General features: G+C 45.1%; 1 protein-coding gene across 1 annotated transcript in view; it reads left to right on the forward strand.

Annotated features, from left to right (window-relative positions):
- The window catches only part of LOC140346519 (mitogen-activated protein kinase kinase kinase kinase 4-like), a 103,944-nt gene that overhangs the window by 44,431 nt on the left and 34,513 nt on the right, over positions 1-25,000 (forward strand). The window contains exons 15-22 of the mRNA XM_072432632.1: positions 9,405-9,479; positions 10,463-10,834; positions 13,393-13,527; positions 17,131-17,274; positions 17,515-17,585; positions 19,820-19,842; positions 21,711-21,781; positions 21,864-21,958. Coding sequence (XP_072288733.1) covers positions 9,405-9,479; positions 10,463-10,834; positions 13,393-13,527; positions 17,131-17,274; positions 17,515-17,585; positions 19,820-19,842; positions 21,711-21,781; positions 21,864-21,958 — 986 coding nt within the window. The remainder of the gene's footprint in view (positions 1-9,404; positions 9,480-10,462; positions 10,835-13,392; positions 13,528-17,130; positions 17,275-17,514; positions 17,586-19,819; positions 19,843-21,710; positions 21,782-21,863; positions 21,959-25,000) is intronic.

Below are 25,000 nucleotides of genomic sequence, written 5' to 3' on the forward strand. Positions count from 1 at the left end.
ACCCTCGGTCACATGTTTGACATCACATGTTTGTCGTCACATGTTTACCCTCAGTCACATGTTTGATGTCACATGTTTAACCTCGGTCACATGTTTGACGTCACATGTTCGACGGTCACATGTTTGACGTCACATGTTTACCCTCAGTCACATGTTTATCCTCGGTCACATTTTTGACGTCACATGTTTGACGGTCACATGTTTGACTGTCACATGTTTGAAGGTCACACGTTTTTCCTCGGTCACATGTTTTCCCTAGGTCACATGTTTTCCCTCGGTCAAATGTTTTCCATCAGTCACATGTTTGACGGTCACATGTTTTACGGTCACATGTTTCCCTCGGTCACATGTTTTCCCTCGGTCACATGTTTTCCCTCAGTCACATGTTTTCCCTCGGGTCAAATGTTTTCCTTCGGTCACATGTTTGACGGTCACATGTTTGACGGTCACATGTTTGACGGTCACATGTTTGGCGGTCACATGTTTGACGGTCACATGTTTCACGGTCACATGTTTCACGGTCACATGTTTCACGGTCACATGTTTGGCGGTCACATGTTTCACGGTCACATGTTTGGCGGTCACATTTTTGGCGATCACATGTTTGACGGTCACATCTTTGGCGGTCACATGTTTGACGGTCACATGTTTGACGGTCACATGTTTGGCATCACATGTTTGGCATCACATGTTTGGCAGTCACATGTTTTATGGTCACATGTTTGGCGGTCACATGTTTGGCGGTCACATGTTTGACGGTCACATGTTTGACGGTCACATGTTTGGCGGTCACATGTTTTGCGGTCACATGTTTTGCGGTCACATGTTTTACGGTCACATGTTTGACGGTCACATGTTTGGCGGTCAGATGTTTGGCGGTCAGATGTTTGACGGTCACATGTTTGACGGTCACATGTTTCATGGTCACATGTTTGGCGGTCACATTTTTGGCGGCCACATGTTTTATGGTCACATGTTTGGCGGTCACATGTTTGGCGGTCACCTGTTTGACGGTCATATGTTTGACAGTCACATGTTTGACGGTCACATGTTTGACGGTCACATGTTTGACGGTCACATGTTTGACGGTCACATGTTTGGCGGTCACATGTTTGGCGGTCACATGTTTGACGGTCACATGTTTGACGGTCACATGTTTGACGGTCACATGTTTGGCGTCACATGTTTGGCGTCACATGTTTGGCAGTCACATGTTTGGCGGTCACATGTTTGGCGGTCACATGTTTGACGGTCACATGTTTGACGGTCACATGTTTGACGGTCACATGTTTGGCGGTCACATGTTTCGCGGTCACATGTTTGGCGGTCACATGTTTGACGGTCACATGTTTGGCGGTCACATGTTTGGCGGTCAGATGTTTCACGGTCACATGTTTGACAGTCACATGTTTCATGGTCACATGTTTCACGGTCACATGTTTGGCGGTCACATGTTTCACGGTCACATGTTTGGCGGTCACATGTTTGACGGTCACATGTTTTGCGGTCACATGTTTTGCGGTCACATGTTTGCGATCACATGTTTGACGGTCACAGGTTTAGAGGTCACATGTTTGGCGGTCACATGTTTGGCGGTCACATGTTTGACGGTCACATGTTTGGCGGTCACATGTTTGATGGTCACATGTTTGGCGGTCACATGTTTGGCGTCACATGTTTGGCAGTCACATGTTTTACGGTCACATGTTTCCCTCGGTCACATGTTTTCCCTCGGTCACATGTTTTCCCTCAGTCACATGTTTTCCCTCAGGTCAAATGTTTTCCTTCGGTCACATGTTTGACGGTCACATGTTTGACGGTCACATGTTTGACGGTCACATGTTTGGCGGTCACATGTTTGGCGGTCACGTGTTTGGCGGTCACGTGTTTGGCGGTCACATGTTTGGCGGTCACATGTTTGACGGTCACATGTTTGACGGTCACATGTTTCACGGTCACATGTTTCACGGTCACATGTTTGGCGGTCACATGTTTGGCGGTCACATTTTTGGCGATCACATGTTTGACGGTCACATCTTTGGCGGTCACATGTTTGACGGTCACATGTTTGACGGTCACATGTTTGACGGTCACATGTTTGGCATCACATGTTTGGCAGTCACATGTTTGACGGTCACATGTTTCATGGTCACATGTTTCACGGTCACATGTTTGGCGGTCACATTTTTGGCGGCCACATGTTTTATGGTCACATGTTTGGCGGTCACATGTTTGGCGGTCACCTGTTTGACGGTCATATGTTTGACAGTCACATGTTTGACGGTCACATGTTTGACGGTCACATGTTTGACGGTCACATGTTTGGCGGTCACATGTTTGATGGTCACATGTTTGGCGGTCAGATGTTTGACGGTCACATGTTTGACGGTCACATGTTTGACGGTCACATGTTTGGCGATCACATGTTTGGCGGTCACATGTTTGACGGTCACATGTTTGACGGTCACATGTTTGACGGTCACATGTTTGGCGTCACATGTTTGGCGTCACATGTTTGGCAGTCACACGTTTTATGGTCACATGTTTGGCGGTCACATGTTTGGCGGTCACATGTTTCGCGGTCACATGTTTGACAGTCACATGTTTCATGGTCACATGTTTCACGGTCACATGTTTGGCGGTCACATGTTTCACGGTCACATGTTTGGCGGTCACATGTTTCACGGTCACATGTTTGGCGGTCACATGTTTGACGGTCACATGTTTTGCGGTCACATGTTTTGCGGTCACATGTTTGCGATCACATGTTTGACGGTCACAGGTTTAGAGGTCACATGTTTGGCGGTCACATGTTTGGCGGTCACATGTTTGGCGGTCACATGTTTGATGGTCACATGTTTGGCGGTCACATGTTTGGCGGTCACATGTTTGGCGTCACATGTTTGGCAGTCACATGTTTTACGGTCACATGTTTCCCTCGGTCACATGTTTTCCCTCGGTCACATGTTTTCCCTCAGTCACATGTTTTCCCTCAGGTCAAATGTTTTCCTTCGGTCACATGTTTGACGGTCACATGTTTGACGGTCACATGTTTGGCGGTCACATGTTTGGCGGTCACATGTTTGGCGGTCACATGTTTGGCGGTCACGTGTTTGGCGGTCACGTGTTTGGCGGTCACGTGTTTGGCGGTCACATGTTTGACGGTCACATGTTTGACGGTCACATGTTTCACGGTCACATGTTTCACGGTCACATGTTTGGCGGTCACATGTTTGGCGGTCACATTTTTGGCGATCACGTTTGACGGTCACATCTTTGGCGGTCACATGTTTGACGGTCACATGTTTGACGGTCACATGTTTGACGGTCACATGTTTGGCATCACATGTTTGGCGTCACATGTTTGGCAGTCACATGTTTTATGGTCACATGTTTGGCGGTCACATGTTTGGCGGTCACATTTTTGACGGTCACATGTTTGACGGTCACATGTTTGGCGGTCACATGTTTTGCGGTCACATGTTTTACGGTCACATGTTTGACGGTCACATGTTTGGCGGTCAGATGTTTGGCGGTCAGATGTTTGACGGTCACATGTTTGACGGTCACATGTTTCATGGTCACATGTTTCACGGTCACATGTTTGGCGGTCACATTTTTGGCGGCCACATGTTTTATGGTCACATGTTTGGCGGTCACATGTTTGGCGGTCGCCTGTTTGACGGTCATATGTTTGACAGTCACATGTTTGACGGTCACATGTTTGACGGTCACATGTTTGACGGTCACATGTTTGACGGTCACATGTTTGGCGGTCACATGTTTGATGGTCACTTGTTTGGTGGTCAGATGTTTGACGGTCACATGTTTGACGGTCACATGTTTGACGGTCACATGTTTGGCGATCACATGTTTGGCGGTCACATGTTTGACGGTCACATGTTTGACGGTCACATGTTTGGCGTCACATGTTTGGCGTCACATGTTTGGCAGTCACACGTTTTATGGTCACATGTTTGGCGGTCACATGTTTGGCGGTCACATTTTTGACGGTCACATGTTTGACGGTCACATGTTTGACGGTCACATGTTTGGCGGTCACATGTTTCGCGGTCACATGTTTGGCGGTCACATGTTTGACGGTCACATGTTTGGCGGTCACATGTTTGGCGGTCAGATGTTTCACGGTCACATGTTTGACAGTCACATGTTTGACGGTCACATGTTTCATGGTCACATGTTTCACGGTCACATGTTTGGCGGTCACATGTTTGACGGTCACATGTTTTGCGGTCACATGTTTTACGGTCACATGTTTTGCGGTCACATGTTTTACGGTCACATGTTTGACGGTCACATGTTTAGAGGTCACATGTTTGGCGGTCACATGTTTGGCGGTCACATGTTTGACGGTCACATGTTTGGCGGTCACATGTTTGGCGGTCACATGTTTGGCGGTCACATGTTTGGCGTCACATGTTTGGCAGTCACATGTTTGGCGGTCACATGTTTGGCGGTCACATTTTTGACGGTCACATGTTTGACGGTCACATGTTTGGCGGTCACATGTTTCGCGGTCACATGTTTTGCGGTCACATGTTTTGCGGTCACATGTTTGGCGGTCACATGTTTGGCGGTCAGATGTTTGACGGTCACATGTTTGACTGTCACATGTTTCATGGTCACATGTTTCACGGTCACATGTTTGGCGGTCACCTGTTTCACGGTCACATGTTTGGCGGTCACATTTTTGGCGGCCACATGTTTTATGGTCACATGTTTGGCGGTCACATGTTTGGCGGTCACCTGTTTGACAGTCACATGTTTGACAGTCACATGTTTGACGGTCACATGTTTGACGGTCACATGTTTGATGGTCACATGTTTGGCGGTCACATGTTTGATGGTCACATGTTTGGCGGTCACATGTTTGGCGGTCACATGTTTGGCGGTCACATGTTTGGCGGTCACATGTTTGGCGGTCACATGTTTGACGGTCACATGTTTGACGGTCACATGTTTTGCGGTCACATGTTTGCGATCACATGTTTGACGGTCACATGTTTGGCGGACACATGTTTAGCGGTCACATGTTTGGCGGTCACATGTTTGGCGGTCACATGTTTGACGGCCACATGTTTGGCGGTCACATGTTTGACGGTCACATGTTTGGCGGTCACATGTTTGGCGGACACATGTTTGGCGGTCACATGTTTGGCGGTCACATGTTTGGCGGTCACATATTTGGCGGTCACATGTTTGACGGTCACATGTTTGGCGGTCACATGTTTGGCGGTCACATGTTTGGCGATCACATGTTTGGCGGTCACATGTTTGGCGGTCACATGTTTGGCGGTCACCTGTTTGACAGTCACATGTTTGACGGTCACATGTTTGACGGTCACATGTTTGACGGTCACATGTTTGATGGTCACATGTTTGGCGGTCACATGTTTGATGGTCACATGTTTGGCGGTCACATGTTTGGCGGTCACATGTTTGGCGGTCACATGTTTGGCGGTCACATGTTTGGCGGTCACATGTTTGGCGGTCACATGTTTGACGGTCACATGTTTGACGGTCACATGTTTTGCGGTCACATGTTTGCGATCACATGTTTGACGGTCACATGTTTGGCGGACACATGTTTAGCGGTCACATGTTTGGCGGTCACATGTTTGGCGGTCACATGTTTGACGGCCACATGTTTGGCGGTCACATGTTTGACGGTCACATGTTTGGCGGTCACATGTTTGGCGGACACATGTTTAGCGGTCACATGTTTGGCGGTCACATGTTTGGCGGTCACATGTTTGGCGGTCACATATTTGGCGGTCACATGTTTGACGGTCACATGTTTGGCGGTCACATGTTTGGCGGTCACATGTTTGCGATCACATGTTTGGCGGTCACATGTTTGGCGGTCACATGTTTGGCGGTCACATGTTTGGCGGTCACATGTTTGGCGGTCACATGTTTGCGATCACATGTTTGGCGGTCACATGTTTTGCGGTCACATGTTTGACGGCCACATGTTTGGCGGTCACATGTTTGGCGGTCACATGTTTGTCGGTCACATGTTTGACGGTCACATGTTTGGCGGTCACATGTTTGACGGTCACATGTTTGGCGGTCACATGTTTCACGGTCACATGTTTCACGGTCACATGTTTGACGGTCACATGTTTGGCGGTCACATGTTTGGCGGTCACATGTTTGGTGGTCACATGTTAAATAGATAAGGGTTCTTCTCAGACTGAGCCGCTTTTACTCTGGAGGAAAAACAAACTTGTTTAAAAGAATAAAGTCCGATACTGAAGCTTCATGTGACATAGATTTTAAAATATTATTTATGATTTCATTTCAAAGCTTCATCTCGTCTCCAATTAAAAAGATGGATTCATTTTGTGTGAATAAAGTCTAAAGTGTGGTTATCTCGCCACCTGTAATAAAACCTCTGCCACTTTCAAATGAACAGTGAGACTTCTGTTGCCGACGACGACCAGAGATGGACTCATAATGAACTGTCTGTTTGAGCAGCAGATTAACTCGAGTTCAATTTATGATTTAAAAAGTTTTGTCTTTGTTTTAAATAAGGAACGTCTCAGAATAAAGCCAGCAGTTTGAGACGTTACAGCAGCGCCACCACCTGGACACCAGCAGAAGTACAACACATACATCCAAATACATCAATTAGATAACTATTAGTAAACTATTGTAATTCTAATCTTGGTTGACTTATTTTATGTCCTGGTTTAGTCCTGGTTTAGTCCTGGTTTAGACCTGGTTTAGACCTGGTTAAGACCTGGTTAAGACCTGGTTTAGTCCTGGTTAAGTCCTGGTTTAGACCTGGTTTAGACCTGGTTTAGTCCTGGTTTAGATCTGGTTTGGACCTGGTTTAGACCTGGTTTAAACCTGGTTTAGCCATCAGTGACTTTCTCGTCCGTTTTAGCTCTTTTTAATGCCGTGCAGCTCGGCGGCGCGTGATTGGCTCTTCGCTTCACATTAGCCTCAACATCGAGCTCGTTCTAAGCTTCGTTAACTTTTAATTCACACGAGTTTAATTACAGGGTTTTTATCTGAATCATTTGTACCGGCGATTTCAGGCGACGGGCCCAAAAGATGAGAAATGAGATGAGACGTACCAGGGTCGTGTCACCGGGGTCGTGTCACCGGGGTCGTGTCACCGGGGTCGTGTCACCGGGGTCGTGTCACCGGGGTCGTGTCACCGGGGTCGTGTCACCGGGGTCGTGTCACCGGGGTCTTGTCACCGGGGTCTTGTCACCGGGGTCTTGTCACCGGGGTCGTGTCACCGGGGTCGTGTCACCGGGGTCGTGTCACCGGGGTCGTGAAGACGTACTTGGGTTATGGTTTAATCCTGGTTTAGACCTGGTTTAGTCCAGGTCTTAGTCCAGGTCTCAGTCCAGGTCTCAGTCCCGGTCTCAGTCCAGGTCTCAGTCCCGGTCTCAGTCCAGGTCTTAGTCCAGGTCTTAGTCCCGGTCTCAGTCCAGGTCTTAGTCCAGGTCTTAGTCCAGGTCTTAGTCCAGGTCTTAGTCCAGGTCTTAGTCCAGGTCTTAGTCCAGGTCTCAGTCCAGGTCTTAGTCCAGGTCTCAGTCCAGGTCTCAGTCCCGGTCTCAGTCCAGGTCTTAGTCCAGGTCTTAGTCCAGGTCTTAGTCCAGGTCTCAGTCCAGGTCTTAGTCCAGGTCTCAGTCCAGGTCTCAGTCCCGGTCTCAGTCCAGGTCTTAGTCCAGGTCTTAGTCCAGGTCTTAGTCCAGGTCTCAGTCCAGGTCTTAGTCCAGGTCTCAGTCCAGGTCTCAGTCCAGGTCTCAGTCCAGGTCTCAGTCCAGGTCTCAGTCCAGGTCTCAGTCCAGGTCTTAGTCCAGGTCTCAGTCCAGGTCTTAGTCCAGGTCTCAGTCCAGGTCTCAGTCCAGGTCTCAGTCCAGGTCTTAGTCCAGGTCTCAGTCCAGGTCTTAGTCTCCTTCATAAGTAAATCAGTCGTTATGAAATATTCAGACTTTGGGGCGTGAGCTTCTTCTTCACTTTGAATATTTCAGTCTCAAACGTCCGGATTCTTCCACATCAAACATGGATTTATGTTTGTCCCTTTAAAGCTCCTCATTTTAAACTTTAAATGATGTTTTTTTTCAGTGCAATTGGTGTGTTATTGGCGTGTCGTCTTGGAGTGTCGTCTTGGCGTGTCTTATTGCTGTGTTATTGGCGTGTTATTGTCGCGTTATTGCCGCGTTATTGCCGTGTTATTGGCGCGTTATTGGCGTGGTATTGCCGCTTTATTGCCGCTTTATCGGCGTGTTATTGGCATGTCGTCTTGGCGTGTCTTATTGTTGTGTTATTGGCATGTTCTTGGCGCGTTATTGGCGCTTTATCAGCGTGTTATTGGCGCGTCGTCTTGGCGTGTCTTATTGGTGTGTTATTGGCGTGTTACTGACGTGTTATTGGCACGTTATTGCTGCGTTATTGCTGTGTTATTGGCGTGTTACTGACGTGTTATTGGCGCGTTTTTGGGGCATTATTGCCTCGTTATTGGCGCGTTATTGGTGCGTTAATGGCGCGTTATTGGGGCGTTTTTGGCGTGTTATTGCCTCGTTATTAGTACGTTATTGCTGTGTTATTGGCGCATTATCGGCGAGTTATTGTTGTGTTATTGGAGCGTTATTGGCGCGTTATTGTCGCGTTATTGCTGTGTTATTGGAGCGTTATTGGCACGCTATTGCTGTGTTATTGGAGCGTTATTGGCACGTTATTGTTGTGTTATTGGAGCGTTATTGGCACGTTATTGGCGCGTTATTGGCGCGTTATTGCTGTGTTATTGGAGCGTTATTGGCACGTTATTGGCACGTTATTGGCGCGTTATTGGCGCGTTATTGCTTTGTTATTGGAGCGTTATTGGCACGTTATTGGCGCGTTATTGGCGCGTTATTGGCACGCTATTGCTGTGTTATTGGAGCGTTATTGGCACGTTATTGTTGTGTTATTGGAGCGTTATTGGCACGTTATTGGCGCGTTATTGGCGCGTTATTGCTGTGTTATTGAAGCGTTATTGGCACGTTATTGGCACGTTATTGGCGCGTTATTGTCGCGTTATTGCTGTGTTATTGGAGCGTCATTGGCACGTTATTGGCGCGTTATTGGCGCGTTATTGGCACGCTATTGCTGTGTTATTGGAGCGTTATTGGCACGTTATTGTTGTGTTATTGGAGCGTTATTGGCACGTTATTGGCGCGTTATTGGCGCGTTATTGCTGTGTTATTGAAGCGTTATTGGCACGTTATTGGCACGTTATTGGCGCGTTATTGTCGCGTTATTGCTGTGTTATTGGAGCGTCATTGGCACGTTATTGGCGCGTTATTGGCGCGTTATTGGCGCGTTATTGTCGCGTTATTGGCGTGCTGATACTGGAGTAACGAGAGCCGTGTTCTGTTCAGGACCGTGAGCGGCAGAGGAGCGGCCACGTTCTGGTGAGACCGCCGGACGCCGCGCAGGACGCCGCGCAGGACCCGGTAAAAACTCTTTCATTTATATATTTTTTTATTTAGATTGATTTAAACGCTTTTGTGGATTTGACGTGTTTGAGCGACGTGCATTGTGCTTATTACAGCTGCAAATTATGAAATATTTTAGACTTTTTAAACACATTTTCAACCAAATAAAGCTGTAATTCTGAGAATAAAGTGTATTATTTATATAAATCAGTCATAGTTTATTATTTTATTGACATTTATATTCAATAATGCAAGTGTATTTGTCATAAAAGCTCTTTTCGTGTGTTTTTAGAGTCTATTTAGTCCATAAAAACAAGATCAAAATACAAATGTGATTATTTTAATAGTCGACTGATTAAAGTTGATTAATTGTTGCAGCTTTGATTGTTTTGATTTGATTTGTTCTTCACTTTCAAACTAATGACTCAATCCACTTTCAAATCAATCCTTTTTCTGCTTTAATATTAATATTCAGCCTCGTTTTCTTTTTAAATATCATGGAGTTACTGTCGGTTATAAAGTGGTGCTCAGTCCCAGGTGCTAAGTCCCAGGTGCTAAGTCCCAGGTGCTAAGTCCCAGGTGCTAAGTCCCAGGTGCTAAGTCCCAGGTGCTAAGTCCCAGGTGCTAAGTCCCAGGTGCTAAGTCCCAGGTGCTAAGTCCCAGGTGCTAAGTCCCAGGTGCTAAGTCCCAGGTGCTAAGTCCCAGGTGCTAAGTCCCAGGTGCTAAGTCCCAGGTGCTAAGTCCCAGGTGCTAAGTCCCAGGTGCTAAGTCCCAGGTGCTAAGTCCCAGGTGCTAAGTCCCAGGTGCTCAGTCCCAGGTGCTCAGTCCCCGTGCTCAGAGTTAGACAGATATAAGACTTTATGAGACACTTTTCATGTTTATGTTGATGATTTAATGATTTTCATATTGAATGCGCTGCTTTTGTCTCAGAGATCGTTCTTGTCACGAACCGTCAGTGTTTGTCGAAATGAAACTCTCCCGTGTCTGTGTTGGTCACGCGTGTGCTGAGGTGCGTCTGCTCTTGTGTGCTTCACGTGTCGCTGCAGAGATGCGCTCCGCTTCAGCCTAAGCAGCAGCCTTCCGTGGGCAGAAGGTCGCACCGCACACTGCCCAAGGACCAGACCACGCTGCTGTCCCTGCAACACGACCACAAAGACCGGGCCAAGAACCACAGCAGCCGGAGCCGGGACCAGAGCCGGGACCGGACCAGGGACCGGACCAGGCCCAGGGACGACCTCAACCCGGGGCCCAGTGCCCCGTCTGTGCCCTGTGCCCCGTCTGTGCCCAGTGCCCCGTCTATGCCCAGTGCTCCGTCTGTGCCCAGTGCTCCAGCTCTGCCGCTCGGCCGCTCGCTCAACCACCAGCGCTTAGTGGTAACTCTGCTCCGCTTTGGCTCTTTCTGTCGTATCAAACGCTTTTGCAACATGTGACTCATCGTCAAATCATTAATAAGATAAGATAAGATATTCCTTTATTGTCCCACATGGGGAAATTTCATTGTTGCAACGCAGGTAGATACAGAGGTAGATACAGAAGAACAGATCACTTATAGGAAGTCTGAAAAACACTCTCGGTAGAAGATCTCTTATAGACCATGTCAAACTTTGCGTTTTCCTTAGGATGTCCGCCGGGATAACGTGACGATCTCCGGCTAAGACGACGATACTCCGCAGTTTCATGAGTTCTTCCTTTGTGTAAACACGCACCGGTGCCGGCCGGGGGGCGCGGGGGGCCGGGGTGGCACGGAGCCGAGGCACATCGCAACGACACGAAAACACTCAATCCAGCCGAACAAAGTCAAAACAAGTTGAATTAAAGCGATTCATGTTCTGATGTTTGTCCTGGATTATGGTTCTGATCCGTCACTGGATCGATCTTTGAACGACTGTTCAGTCGAGCAGCAGCAGACTTATGTTACAATCAGGTTTAGGTTTAGTCTGAGTAGGTTTGGCGTGAGTAGGTTTATCGTGTGTCGGTTTAGCGTGTGTCGGTTTAGCGTGAGTAGGTTTAGCGTGAGTATGTTTAGCATGAGTATGTTTAGCATGAGTATGTTTAGCGTGTGTAGGTTTAGGTTTAGCGTGTGTAGGTTTAGGTTTAGCGTGTGTAGGTTTAGTGTGAGTAGGTTTAACGTGAGTAGTTTTAGCATGAGTATGTTTAGCATGAGTATGTTTAGCATGAGTATGTTTAGCGTGAGTATGTTTAGCATGAGTATGTTTAGCATGAGTATGTTTAGCGTGTGTAGGTTTAGGTTTAGCGTGTGTAGGTTTAGGTTTAGCGTGTGTAGGTTTAGTGTGAGTAGGTTTAACGTGAGTAGTTTTAGCATGAGTATGTTTAGCATGAGTATGTTTAGCATGAGTATGTTTAGCGTGTGTAGGTTTAGGTTTAGCGTGTGAGTAGCTTTAGCGTGTGTAGGTTTAGCGTGAGTATGTTTAGCGTGAGTATGTTTAGCGTGTTTAGGTTTAGCGTGTGAGTAGGTTTAGCGTGTGTAGGTTTAGCGTGAGTAGGTTTAGGTTTAGCGTGTGAGTAGGTTTAGCGTGTGTAGGTTTAGCGTGAGTATGTTTAGCGTGAGTAGGTTTAGCGTGAGTAGGTTTGGCGTGAGTAGGTTTAGCATGTGTAGGTTTAGAGTGAGTAGATTTAGCGTGAGTAGGTTTAGTGTGAGTAGGTTTAGCGTGAGTAGTTTTGGCGTGAGTAGGTTTAGTGTTTGTAGGTTTAGCGTGTGTACGTTTAGCATGAGTAGGTTTAGCGTGAGTAGATTTGGCATGAGTAGATTTGGCATGAGTAGGTTTGGCATGAGTAGGTTTAGTGTGAGTAGGTTTAGCGTGAGTAGGTTTAGCGTGTGTAGGTTTAGCGTGTGTAGGTTTAGCGTGAGTAGGTTTAGCGTGAGTAGGTTTAGCGTGAGTAGGTCTAGCGTGAGTAGGTCTAGCGTGAGTAGGTTTAGCGTGAGTAGTTTTAGCATAAGTAGGTTTAGCGTGTGTAGGTTTGGCGTGAGTAGGTTTGGCGTGAGTAGGTTTGGCGTGAGTAGGTTTAGCGTGTGTAGGTTTAGTGTGAGTAGGTTTAGTGTGTGTAGGTTTAGCGTGAGTAGGTTTAGCGTGAGTAGGTCTAGCGTGAGTAGGTTTAGCGTGTGTTGGTTTAGCGTGTGTAGGTTTAGCGTGAGTAGGTTTAGCGTGAGTAGGTCTAGCGTGAGTAGGTTTAGCGTGTGTAGGTTTAGCGTGAGTAGTTTTAGCATAAGTAGGTTTAGCGTGTGTAGGTTTAGCGTGAGTAGGTTTGGCGTGAGTAGATTTGGCGTGAGTAGGTTTAGCGTGAGTAGGTTTAGCGTGAGTAGGTTTGGCGTGAGTAGGTTTAGCGTGAGTAGGTTTGGCGTTCGTAGGTTTAGCGTGAGTAGTTTTAGCATAAGTAGGTTTAGCGTGAGTAGGTTTGGCGTGAGTAGGTTTGGCGTGAGTAGGTTTGGCGTGAGTAGGTTTAGCGTGAGTAGGTTTAGCGTGAGTAGGTTTGGCGTGAGTAGGTTTAGCGTGAGTAGGTTTGGCGTGAGTAGGTTTGGCGTGAGTAGGTTTAGCGTGAGTAGGTTTAGCGTGAGTAGGTTTGGCGTGAGTAGGTTTAGCGTGAGTAGGTTTAGCGTGAGTAGGTTTGGCGTGAGTAGGTTTGGCGTGAGTAGGTTTGGCGTGAGTAGGTTTAGCGTGAGTAGGTTTGGCGTGAGTAGGTTTGGCGTGAGTAGGTTTAGCGTGAGTAGGTTTGGCGTGAGTAGGTTTGGCGTGAGTAGGTTTAGCGTGAGTAGGTTTAGCGTGAGTAGGTTTGGCGTGAGTAGGTTTAGCGTGAGTAGGATTGGCGTTAGTAGGTTTGGCGTTAGTAGGTTTAGCGTGAGTAGGTTTAGCGTGAGTAGGTCTCTCGGACACGGTGGTCAGCAGATAAAGCACACGCGTGTTGGTGTTCGCAGATGGACCTCCAGGAGTCGCAGCTGGCCCGGGCCATCATGGCTGCAGCGCTGCCCAGTCAAGTGCACTCGAGGCTGGGGTCGGGGAGCAGCTCCAGCCCCTGTACACCGGCCATGCAGCGCGCTCACCTCCACCAGGTACTCCATGTACTCCATGTACTCCAGGTACTCTAGGTACTCTAGGTACTCCAGGTACTCCAGGTACTCCAGGTACACCAGGTACTCCAGGTACTCTTTATCCCAGTGTTCTTCTGAAACACACGGGGTTCTGGGTACTTTTCACTGCAGCATAAACATACAGATGGATGACGGGGGCGGAGCCGACTGACCAGGAACAACTTTGACGATTTAGAAAGTGGAAAAATGTCCCGCTTCTATTTACGTTTTTCTGTAATTTGATTTAAACGGTGACGCGTAGAATTCAACAGCGTCGCGTAGACATTTTGACACAAATGAAAAATACGTAATATAAAGGGGGCGGAGCAAAACGGCGTGAGAGGTCTTGTCTTTTAATTAAAGGACAAATATTCTGCATTATTTGTATTTTTATTAGCCTTTTAACGTGCTCCTCTGCACCTTTAGTTTACATCTGTGTCTGTCGTTTCCCATGGCACTCACTGTGTTTTTGCCCCATCTACTGGCAACAGAGGGAATTACACTCATAATAAACCACTTGAAAGAGATGCAAGCTCAGAGCGAGTCTGGAGATGATTTATGGAGTTAAAACCAGCAGAAGATTCTCAGAGCGCGTCACAGGTAGAACATGACATCACAGGTAGAATATGACATCACAGGTAGAACATGACATCACAGGTAGAATATGACATCACAGGTAGAATATGACATCACAGGTAGAACATGACGTCACAGGTAGAACATGACATCACAGGTAGAACATGACATCACAGGTAGAATATGACATCACAGGTAGAACATGACATCACAAGTAGAACATGACGTCAGAGGTAGAACATGACGTCACAGGTAGAATATGACATCACAGGTAGAACATGACATCACAGGTAGAATATGACATCACAGGTAGAACATGACATCACAGGTAGAATATGACATCACAGGTAGAACATGACATCACAGGTAGAATATGACATCACAGGTAGAATATGACATCACAGGTAGAATATGACGTCACAGGTAGAACATGACATCACAGGTAGAATATGACATCACAGGTAGAACATGACATCACAGGTAGAACATGACATCACAGGTAGAATATGACATCACAGGTAGAATATGACGTCACAGGTAGAACATGACATCACAGGTAGAATATGACATCACAGGTAGAATATGACATCACAGGTAGAATATGACATCACAGGTAGAATATGACATCACAGGTAGAACATGACGTCACAGGTAGAATATGACATCACAGGTAGAACATGACATCACAGGTAGAATATGACATCACAGGTAGAACATGACGTCACAGGTAGAACATAGAATATGACATCACAGGTAGAACATGACATCACATGTAGAATATGACATCACAAGTAGAATATGACATCACAGGTAGAATATGACATCACAGGTAGAACATGACATCACAGGTAGAATATGACATCACAGGTAGAATATGACATCACAGGTAGAATATGACATCACAGGTGGAACATGACGTCACAGGTAGAACATGACATCACAGGTAGAATATGACATCACAGGTGGAATATGACATCACAGGTAGAATATGACATCACAGGTAGAATATGACATCACAGGTAGAACATGACATCACAGGTAGAACATGACATCACAGGTAGAATATGACATCACAGGTAGAACATGACATCACAAGTAGAACATGACGTCAGAGGTAGAACATGACGTCACAGGTAGAACATGACATCACAGGTAGAATATGACATCACAGGTAGAACATGACGTCACAGGTAGAACATAGAATATGACATCACAGGTAGAACATGACATCACATGTAGAATATGACATCACAAGTAGAATATGACATCACAGGTAGAACATGACATCACAGGTAGAACATGACATCACAGGTAGAACATGACATCACAGGTAGAACATAGAATATGACATCACAGGTAGAATATGACATCACAGGTAGAACATGACATCACAGGTAGAATATGACATCACAGGTAGAACATGACATCACAGGTAGAATATGACATCACAGGTAGAACATGACATCACAGGTAGAATATGACATCACAGGTAGAACATGACATCACAGGTAGAATATGACATCACAGGTAGAATATGACGTCACAGGTAGAATATGACGTCACAGGTAGAACATGACATCACAGGTGGAACATGACATCACAGGTGGAACATGACATCACAGGTAGAACATGACATCACAGGTGGAACATGACATCACAGGTAGAACATGACATCACAGGTAGAATATGACATCACAGGTAGAACATGACATCACAGGTAGAACATGACATCACAGGTAGAATATGACATCACAGGTGGAACATGACATCACAGGTAGAACATGACATCACAGATGGACGAGATTCAGAACGAGTGTTTCTGAGGCTCGGAGGGGAGAGGACTTTAGTGTGAATGAAGCTGAACGTGTTCCAGATGAGTTTGTGACGAGGAACAGAGAGAGGACAGGGTCAGAAGAGAGAAGAGGGACATTCAGCAGAACATGCAGGGTTCAGAATAAGCGGTATCGCAAAATGCGACGCAATTTCTCTCGAATGCGATGCATTCGTCATAAAAAAGTGTTTTTGTATCGCAGCTTTTGCGATACAAAAATGTGTTCAATTGTAAAACCAAAGTGCCTAAAAAGCACTGATCACTCGTCAATCGATCGTAAATAACGGCATGACACATGTGGACGCAGTGTTGTCATGACGAGTCCCGCTGCTGTCTCAGATCGAGTCTGAAAGTGGGAGGAGCCACAGGTAAAGTTAGCGTCACAGATTCAGACTTAGGTCAGAGGTCAATAGATCCTAAACACAAAAGTCTTTGCAGATCATTCACAGCCAAAATATTCATATTTACACTGCAGTGACACAACCTGTTTTTAACAATCAGATGCGTATTTTGGGCTCAGCGAATCACACGGCTCCGAATGTGCAGATGGAGCCGAGACGCGTGCTTAGGGACCGTCATCAAATGTGCAGCCGGAGCTGAGGCGAGAGTACTTAGGGACCGTCATCAAATAGCAAAACGAAAAATGGAATGGAACGTCAAATAGAGCGGTACAATTTCAATAACACATAAAATACACCATGATGGTCGCCACAGCAACCTTTATTTTTCCGAGTGTAAAGACAATTAATATGTAAATGAGACTCCTGCAAATAGTCATCTGATGATGATGATATGGAAGAAAGTTGTAAATAAGGCCATCTGACTTTGTGTTGATTAATTTGTTTTTCAAGAATTTTTAAAAAAAAAGTCTTTAAAAGTTAATTTGTATAATATATATATATATATATATATATAATAATATTGATTGTTAGTCACTTTTGTGTTTTGCTATGCAATTATCAAATTGCTGTACAAATTTCGAAAAATTAACAGATTGTTTAGCAGCTGCTGCTGCACAAGTGAAAATCCTGAATCTGAGCCCTGACATGTGTCCTTTAGATATGGACCGATGGGACAGATACATAAGGGGACATAAACTTGACTGACACTTTTTGTTCTTTGGGCTGTTTTTTTTTAATCCTTTTGTCTTTTTTTGAACAGTATGTTTTATTTTGCAGAACGCTAACCTGCGCTCCAGCCGAGACTCCGCCCACAGCAGCTCTCTGTCCGACATGGCGCTCTCTCTCTCCCCCCTGTCGCCCTTCACTCCTCGATCGCCCAGCGACGACGTGTTCTGGGACCACCCGCAAACGCCGCCCAAGGTCAGACCTGCACCGGCCGCAAAACCGACGACCGGCGAGAACTTAAGAGGAGACACACCCATTTTTATCATTTTCATTTGTCAAATGTGGTTTTATTTCTCCAAACAAGCAACAAATTGTAGCTCTGTCACAAAAAAGTACTCCTGGTGACGTATCAATACTGCGGCCCACAATGTCGATTTAGTACCACAAATACTACAATATTTCATCTTCAAATCCAGTGTTTTTCTGTGTCTCCAGGTCCCAGAGCGAACGACCTCAAAGTTCTACTGCAGAGAGCTGATCCAGAGACACACCAGGGCGTCCTCCAGGTGATGACGCCCCCCCGGCCCAAGGCTTTTCCAAATCTAGATCTGGAGCGCTTGTCGCTTTTTATCTCGTTTTTGTGGCTTTTTGTTGCTGTTTTAACGCATTTAGACTAGTTTTGTTCTAGTTTTAGTCTCGTTTTGGTCTAGTTTTAGTCTAGTTTTGGTCTAGCTTTGGTCTAGTTTTAGACTAGTTTTGGTCTAGCTTTGGTCTAGTTTTAGACTAGTTTTGGTCTAGTTTTAGTCTAGTTTTAGACTATTTTTGGACTAGTTTTAGTCTAGTTTTGGTCTAGTTTTGGTCTAGTTTTAGTCTAGTTTTGGTCTAGTTTTAGTCTAGTTTTAGTCTAGTTTTGGTCTAGTTTTGGTCTAGTTTTGGTCTAGTTTTAGTCTAGTTTTGGTCTAGTTTTAGTCTAGTTTTGGTCTAGTTTTAACCTAGTTTTGGCCTAGTTTAAGTCTGGTTTTGGCCTAGTTTTGGTCTAGTTTTAGCCTAGTTTTGGTCTAGTTTTTGTCTAATTTTAGTCTAGTTTTAGCCTAGTTTTAGTCTTGTTTTAGCCTAGTTTTGGTCTAGTTTTAGCCTAGTTTTGGTCTAGTTTTAGTCTAGTTTTAGCCCAGTTTTAGCCTAGTTTTAGCCTAGTTTTAGTCTAGTTTTAGTCTAGTTTTGGTCTAGTTTTAGTCTAGTTTTGGTCTAGTTTTGGTCTAGTTTTAGTCTAGTTTTGGTCTAGTTTTAGCCTAGTTTTGGTCTAGTTTTGGTCTAGTTTTAGTCTAGTTTTAGCCTAGTTTTGGCCTAGTTTAAGTCTGGTTTTGGCCTAGTTTTGGCCTAGTTTTAGCCTAGTTTTAGTCTAGTTTTAGCCTAGTTTTAACCTAGTTTAAGTCTGGTTTTGGCCTAGTTTTGGCCTAGTTTTAGTCTAGTTTTAGTCTAGTTTTAGCCTAGTTTTGGTCTAGTTTTAGCCTAGTTTTGGTCTAGTTTTGGCCTAGTTTTAGCCTAGTTTTAGTCTAGTTTTAGCCTAGTTTTGGTCTAGTTTTTGTCTAATTTTAGTCTAGTTTTAGCCTAGTTTTAGTCTAGTTTTAGCCTAGTTTTGGTCTAGTTTTAGCCTAGTTTTAGTCTAGTTTTAGCCTAGTTTTGGTCTAGTTTTAGTCTAGTTTTAGCCTAGTTTTAGTCTAGTTTTAGCCTAGTTTTGGTCTAGTTTTAGTCTAGTTTTAGCCTAGTTTTAGTCTAGTTTTAGCCTAGTTTTAGTCTAGTTTTAGCCTAGTTTTGGTCTAGTTTTAGCCTAGTTTTAGTCTAGTTTTAGCCTAGTTTTAGTCTAGTTTTAGCCTAGTTTTAGTCTAGTTTTAGCCTAGTTTTAGCCTAGTTTTAGCCTAGTTTTGGTCTAGTTTTTGTCTAATTTTAGTCTAGTTTTAGCCTAGTTTTAGTCTAGTTTTAGCCTAGTTTTGGTCTAGTTTTAGCCTAGTTTTAGTCTAGTTTTAGCCTAGTTTTGGTCTAGTTTTAGTCTAGTTTTAGCCTAGTTTTAGTCTAGTTTTAGCCTAGTTTTGGTCTAGTTTTAGTCTAGTTTTAGCCTAGTTTTAGTCTAGTTTTAGCCTAGTTTTAGTCTAGTTTTAGCCTAGTTTTGGTCTAGTTTTAGCCTAGTTTTAGTCTAGTTTTAGCCTAGTTTTAGTCTAGTTTTAGCCTAGTTTTAGTCTAGTTTTAGCCTAGTTTTAGCCTAGTTTTAGCCTAGTTTTAGTCTAGTTTTAGCCTAGTTTTAGCCTAGTGTTGGTCTAGTTTTAGCCTAGTTTTGGTTTAGTTTTAGTCTAGTTTTAGCCTAGTTTTGGTCTAGTTTTAGTCTAGTTTTGGTCTAGTTTTAGTCTAGTTTTAGCCTAGTTTTAGCCTAGTTTTGGTCTAGTTTTAGCCTAGTTTTTGTCTAATTTTAGTCTAGTTTTAGTCTTGTTTTGGCCTAGTTCTATCTTTGGGTGCGACATGTTTCGTTTGTGCTTCTCTCTGATGTCATTAGACTTGAATATCTCCATGGAGACGAGGAGGCGTTCTAGCACGTGTGGTGTTTGGACGATTGTCCCTTGTCCTTCTGCAGGTTAATCCTCTAACGTGAGTGTGTCTCCCTCTAGTGGCAGCCCGGTGGCAGCCCGGTGTCTCTGCACGATAACAGTGCGATGTCTCATGAGAGTCCTTCATCCAACAACAATCGTCCAGGTTTGTCTTCGTCTTAGTTTAATATCGCGATAAACTTGACCTTGTGTTCGTCCCTCAGTCCCACAGTCCCACAGTCCCACAGTCCCACAGTTCCTCAGTTCCTCAGTCCCTCAGTCCCTCAGTCCTTCAGTCCCTCAGTCCCTCAGTCCCTCAGTCCTTTAGTCCTTTAGTCCTTCAGTTCCTCAGTCCCACAGTCCCACAGTCCCACAGTCCCACAGTCCCACAGTCCCACAGTCCCACAGTCCCACAGTTCCTCAGTTCCTCAGTCCCTCAGTCCCTCAGTCCTTCAGTCCCTCAGTCCCTCAGTCCTTTAGTCCTTTAGTCCTTCAGTTCCTCAGTCCCTCAGTCCCTCAGTCCCACAGTCCCACAGTCCTTTAGTCCTTTAGTCCTTCAGTCCCTCAGTCCTTCAGTCCCTCAGTCCTTTAGTCCCTCAGTCCCTCAGTCCTTCAGTCCTTTAGTCCCTCAATCCTTCAGTCCCTCAGTCCTTTAGTCCTTCAATTCCTCAGTTCCTCAGTCCTTTATTCCATTAGTCCTTTAGTCCTTTAGTCCTTCAGTCCCACAGTCCCTCAGTCCTTTAGTCCTTTAGTCCTTTAGTCCTTTAGTCCTTCAGTTCCTCAGTCCCTCAGTCCCTCAGTCCCTCAGTCCCTCAGTCCCACAGTCCCACAGTCCCTCAGTCCTTTAGTCCTTTAGTCCTTTAGTCATTTAGTCCCTCAGTCCCTCAGTCCTTTAGTCCTTTAGTCCCTCAACCCTTCAGTCCCTCAGTCCCTCAGTCCCACAGTCCCACAGTCCCTCAGTCCTTTAGTCCTTTCGTCCTTCAGTCCCTCAGTCCTTCTGTCCCTCAGTCCCTCAGTCCCTCAGTCCTTTAGTCCTTTAGTCCTTTAGTCCTTTAGTCCTTCAGTTCCTCAGTTCCTCAGTCCCTCAGTCCCTCAGTCCTTCTAGTCCTTCAGTCCTTCAGTCCTTTAGTCCTCCTTTAGTCCTTCAATTCCTCAGTTCCTCAGTCCTTTAGTCCTTTAGTCCTTCAGTTCCTCAGTTCCTCAGTCCCTCAGTCCCACAGTCCCACAGTCCCTCAGTCCTTTAGTCCTTCAGTCCTTTAGTCCCTCACTCCCTCAGTCCTTTAGTCCTTTAGTCCCGCAATCCTTCAGTCCCTCAGTCCCTCAGTCCCTCAGTCCCACAGTCCCACAGTCCCACAGTCACACAGTCCCTCAGTCCCTTAGTCCTTTAGTCCTTTCGTCCTTCAGTCCCTCAGTCCTTCAGTCCCTCAGTCCCACAGTGCCTCAGTCCCTCAGTCCTTTAGTCCTTTAGTCCCTCAGTCCCTCAGTCCTTTAGTCCTTTAGTCCCGCAATCCTTCAGTAAGTAAGTAAGTAAGTAAGTAAATTTTATTTATATAGCACCTTTCACAGATAGAGGTCACAAAGTGCTTCACAAAACACAGAATAAAACAATAAAAACACAAAAAACTTACAGTGAACAATACATATACAACAATATACAGTAAAATCAGTCCGTAAAACAAGTGCATTTAAAAGGCTCGACTAAATAAAAAGGTTTTAAGCTGACCCTTAAAAGCAGTAACTGAGTCCAGTGACCGTAGGGAGAACGGAAGATCGTTCCAGAGTCTGGGGGCAACAGCCTGGAAGGATCTGTCTCCTCTGGTCCCAAAACGGGTGCCCTCAGTCCCTCAGTCCCTCAACCCTTCAGTCCCTCAGTCCCACAGTCCCACAGTCCCTCAGTCCTTTAGTCCTTTAGTCCTTTAGTCCCTCAGTCCTTCAGTCCTTCAGTCCCTCAGTCCCTCAGTCCTTCAGTCCCTCAGTCCCTCAGTCCTTTAGTCCTTTAGTCCTTCAGTTCCTCAGTCCCTCAGTCCCTCAGTCCCACAGTCCCACAGTCCTTCAGTCTTTTCTTCAGTACCATCTGGGCGGGGCATCTGGCATAATCGTGCATGTGTTTCGCAGGACGCTCGAGGCTGGAGAGTTCCCTGTCACAGCAGAGGGAGCAGGGCCACCGCCCGCCGCGCCAAACGCAGGTGCGACTCGTCAAAAACTCGCTCTTTCGGTCTGAACACGTCGTTTGAAATGGTTTCCGTGACGCGCTTGTTTGTGTCGAAGGTCGTGAAGTCGGCCCAGAGTCGCCTGAACAAAGCCACGGAATATTCCTCGTCCAGCGATGAAGTCGGCAGCAGCGACGAAGACGAGCGCAGCAGGTCAGAGCCATCAGCAGTACTTATTTACCGTATTTTCAGGACTATAATGCACGAGAAGAAAAAAACGTATATAAGTCGAATTTTTTGGGGGAAATGTATATGATAAAATCCAAGACCAAGAACAAACATTTCCCGAAATGAAGTTTAAAATAATAAAATAATAATAACAGATGAGAGAACATGGTGAATAGGTGTACGTATGCTAACGCTAACACCTTCAGCTACATGACGTATGCTAACGCTAACACCTTCAGCTACATGACGTATGCTAACGCTAACACCTTCAGCTACATGACGTATGCTAACGCTAACACCTTCAGCTACATGACGTATGCTAACGCTAACACCTTCAGCTACATGACGTATGCTAACGCTAACACCTTCAGCTACATGACATATGCTAACGCTAACACCTTCAGCTACATGACGTATGCTAACGCTAACACCTTCAGCTACATGACGTATGCTAACGCTAAAACCTTCAGCTACATGACGTATGCTAACGCTAACACCTTCAGCTACATGACGTATGCTAACGCTAACACCTTCAGCTACATGACGTATGCTAACGCTAACACCTTCAGCTACATGACGTATGCTAACGCTAACACCTTCAGCTACATGACGTATGCTAACGCTAACACCTTCAGCTACATGACATATGCTAACGCTAACACCTTCAGCTACATGACGTATGCTAACGCTAACACCTTCAGCTACATGACGTATGCTAACGCTAAAACCTTCAGCTACATGACGTATGCTAACGCAAACACCTTCCGCTACATGACGTATGCTAACGCTAACACCTTCAGCTACATTACGTATGCTAATGCTATCACCTTCAGCTACATTACGTATGCTAACGCTAACACCTTCAGCTACATGACGTATGCTAACGCTAACACCTTCAGCTACATGACGTATGCTAACGCTAAAACCTTCAGCTACATGACGTATGCTAACGCAAACACCTTCCGCTACATGACGTATGCTAACGCTAACACCTTCAGCTACATTACGTATGCTAATGCTAACACCTTCAGCAACATGACGTATGCTAACGCTAACACCTTCAGCTACATGACGTATGCTAATGCTATCACCTTCAGCTACATGACGTATGCTAACGCTAACACCTTCAGCTACATGACGTATGCTAACGCTAACACCTTCAGCTACATGACGTATGCTAACGCTAACACCTTCAGCTACATGACGTATGCTAACGCTAACTCCTTCAGCTACATGACGTATGCTAACGCTAACACCTTCAGCTACATGACGTATGCTAACGCTAACACCTTCAGCTACATGACGTATGCTAACGCTAACACCTTCAGCTACATGACGTATGCTAACGCTAACACCTTCAGCTACATGACGTATGCTAACGCTAACACCTTCAGCTACATGAGGCACAGACAGAACTGTGGTAAGTGTCTGGTATGTTAACGTAACATATGAACAGTTATTCAGATATAACTATAGCATAAAGAACATGCTAACAAGTTTAGCAAAGCATCAGTTTTACCCCAAATCACTAAATCCATTGAATTCTTCTTCCTCTGTGTCACTTCTAAACAACTCCACAAACTCCAGAGGAAGAGGAAGTGCAGATTCTTCTGCGTCGCTTAGAGCGCCCTCTTGTGGTCGTCAGTGTGAACATAACGACTAATATCATATAAGTCACTCTGGAGTTTAAACGAGACGTTTAAACAAAGAGAATGTGAAGAAAACGCTCTTAAAAATACCGTTAGCCGCGGCGTCGCTAGCGCGAACCGCTTAGCTTAGCTTGAGTCGCCGTCACAAATAAAAAGTCGAATAATCCAGCCGGTTTGTTGAATGTGAGACTCAGGACGTGTGATTATTATTCCATAAATATGTGCCAGACGGATTTGAACAATATTTTCGAGTTTTGCTTCCTTTTCTTTCACTCGCACGCCAGAGTCACATGACCCGCGGCGAGGAGAAAGTGGTCAGATAATAGTCTAAGCTTCAGCCTGTACTGTGGAGTGCTAAAAACAGATGCTTAAATGCTAAAAACAGGTGCTTAATGTTAAAACAGGTGCTTAAATGCTAAAAACAGGTGCTTAAATGCTAAAAACAGGTGCTTACATGCTAAAATCAGGTGTTCAAAGCCTAAACACATGTGCTTGAATGCTAAAATCAGGTGTTCAAAGGCTAAAAACAGGTGCTTAATGCTAAAAACAGGTGCTTAATTGCTAAAAACAGCTGCTTAATGTTAAAAACAAGAGTTTAAACGCTAAAAACAGGTGCTCAAATGCTACAAACAGTTGTTTAATGCTAAAAACAGGTGCTCAAAGGCTAAAAACAGGTGCTCAAAGGCTAAAAACAGGTGCTCAAAGGCTAAAAACAGGTGCTCAACGGCTAAAAACAGGTGTTTACATGCTAAAAACAGGTGCTTAATGCTAAAAAACAGGTGCTTAATGCTAAAAACAGGTGCTTACATGCTAAAATCAGGTGTTCAAAGGCTAAAAACAGGTGCTTATTGTTAAAAAACAAGTGCTTAATGCTAAAAACAGGTACTTAATGCTAAAACAGGTGCTTAAATGCTAAAAACAGGTGCTCAAAGGCTATAATCAGGTGTTCAAAGGCTAAAAACAGGTGCTTACATGCTAAAAACAGGTGCTTAATGCTAAAAACAGGTGCTTACATGCTAACATCAGGTGTTCAAAGGCTAAAAACAGATGCTCAAAGGCTAAAAACAGGTGCTTATTGTTAAAAACAAGTGCTTAATGCTAAAAAACAGGTACTTAATGCTAAAAACAGGTGCTTAAATGCTAAAAACAGGTGCTCAAAGGCTATAATCAGGTGTTCAAAGGCTAAAAACAGGTGCTTACATGCTAAAAACAGGTGCTTACATGCTAAAATCAGGTGTTCAAAGGCTAAAAACAGGTGCTCAAAGGCTAAAAACAGGTGCTTACATGCTAGAAACAGGTGCTTAATGCTAAAAACAGGTGATTGAATGCTAAAATCAGGTGTTCAAAGGCTAAAAACAGGTGCTTAATTGCTAAAAAC

Source organism: Eucyclogobius newberryi, unplaced genomic scaffold (assembly GCF_026437365.1).
Source record: "Eucyclogobius newberryi isolate DKJ021-1_F unplaced genomic scaffold, fEucNew1.0.hap1 SCAF_11, whole genome shotgun sequence".
In the NCBI taxonomy this organism is placed as follows: Eukaryota; Metazoa; Chordata; class Actinopteri; order Gobiiformes; family Gobiidae; genus Eucyclogobius; species Eucyclogobius newberryi.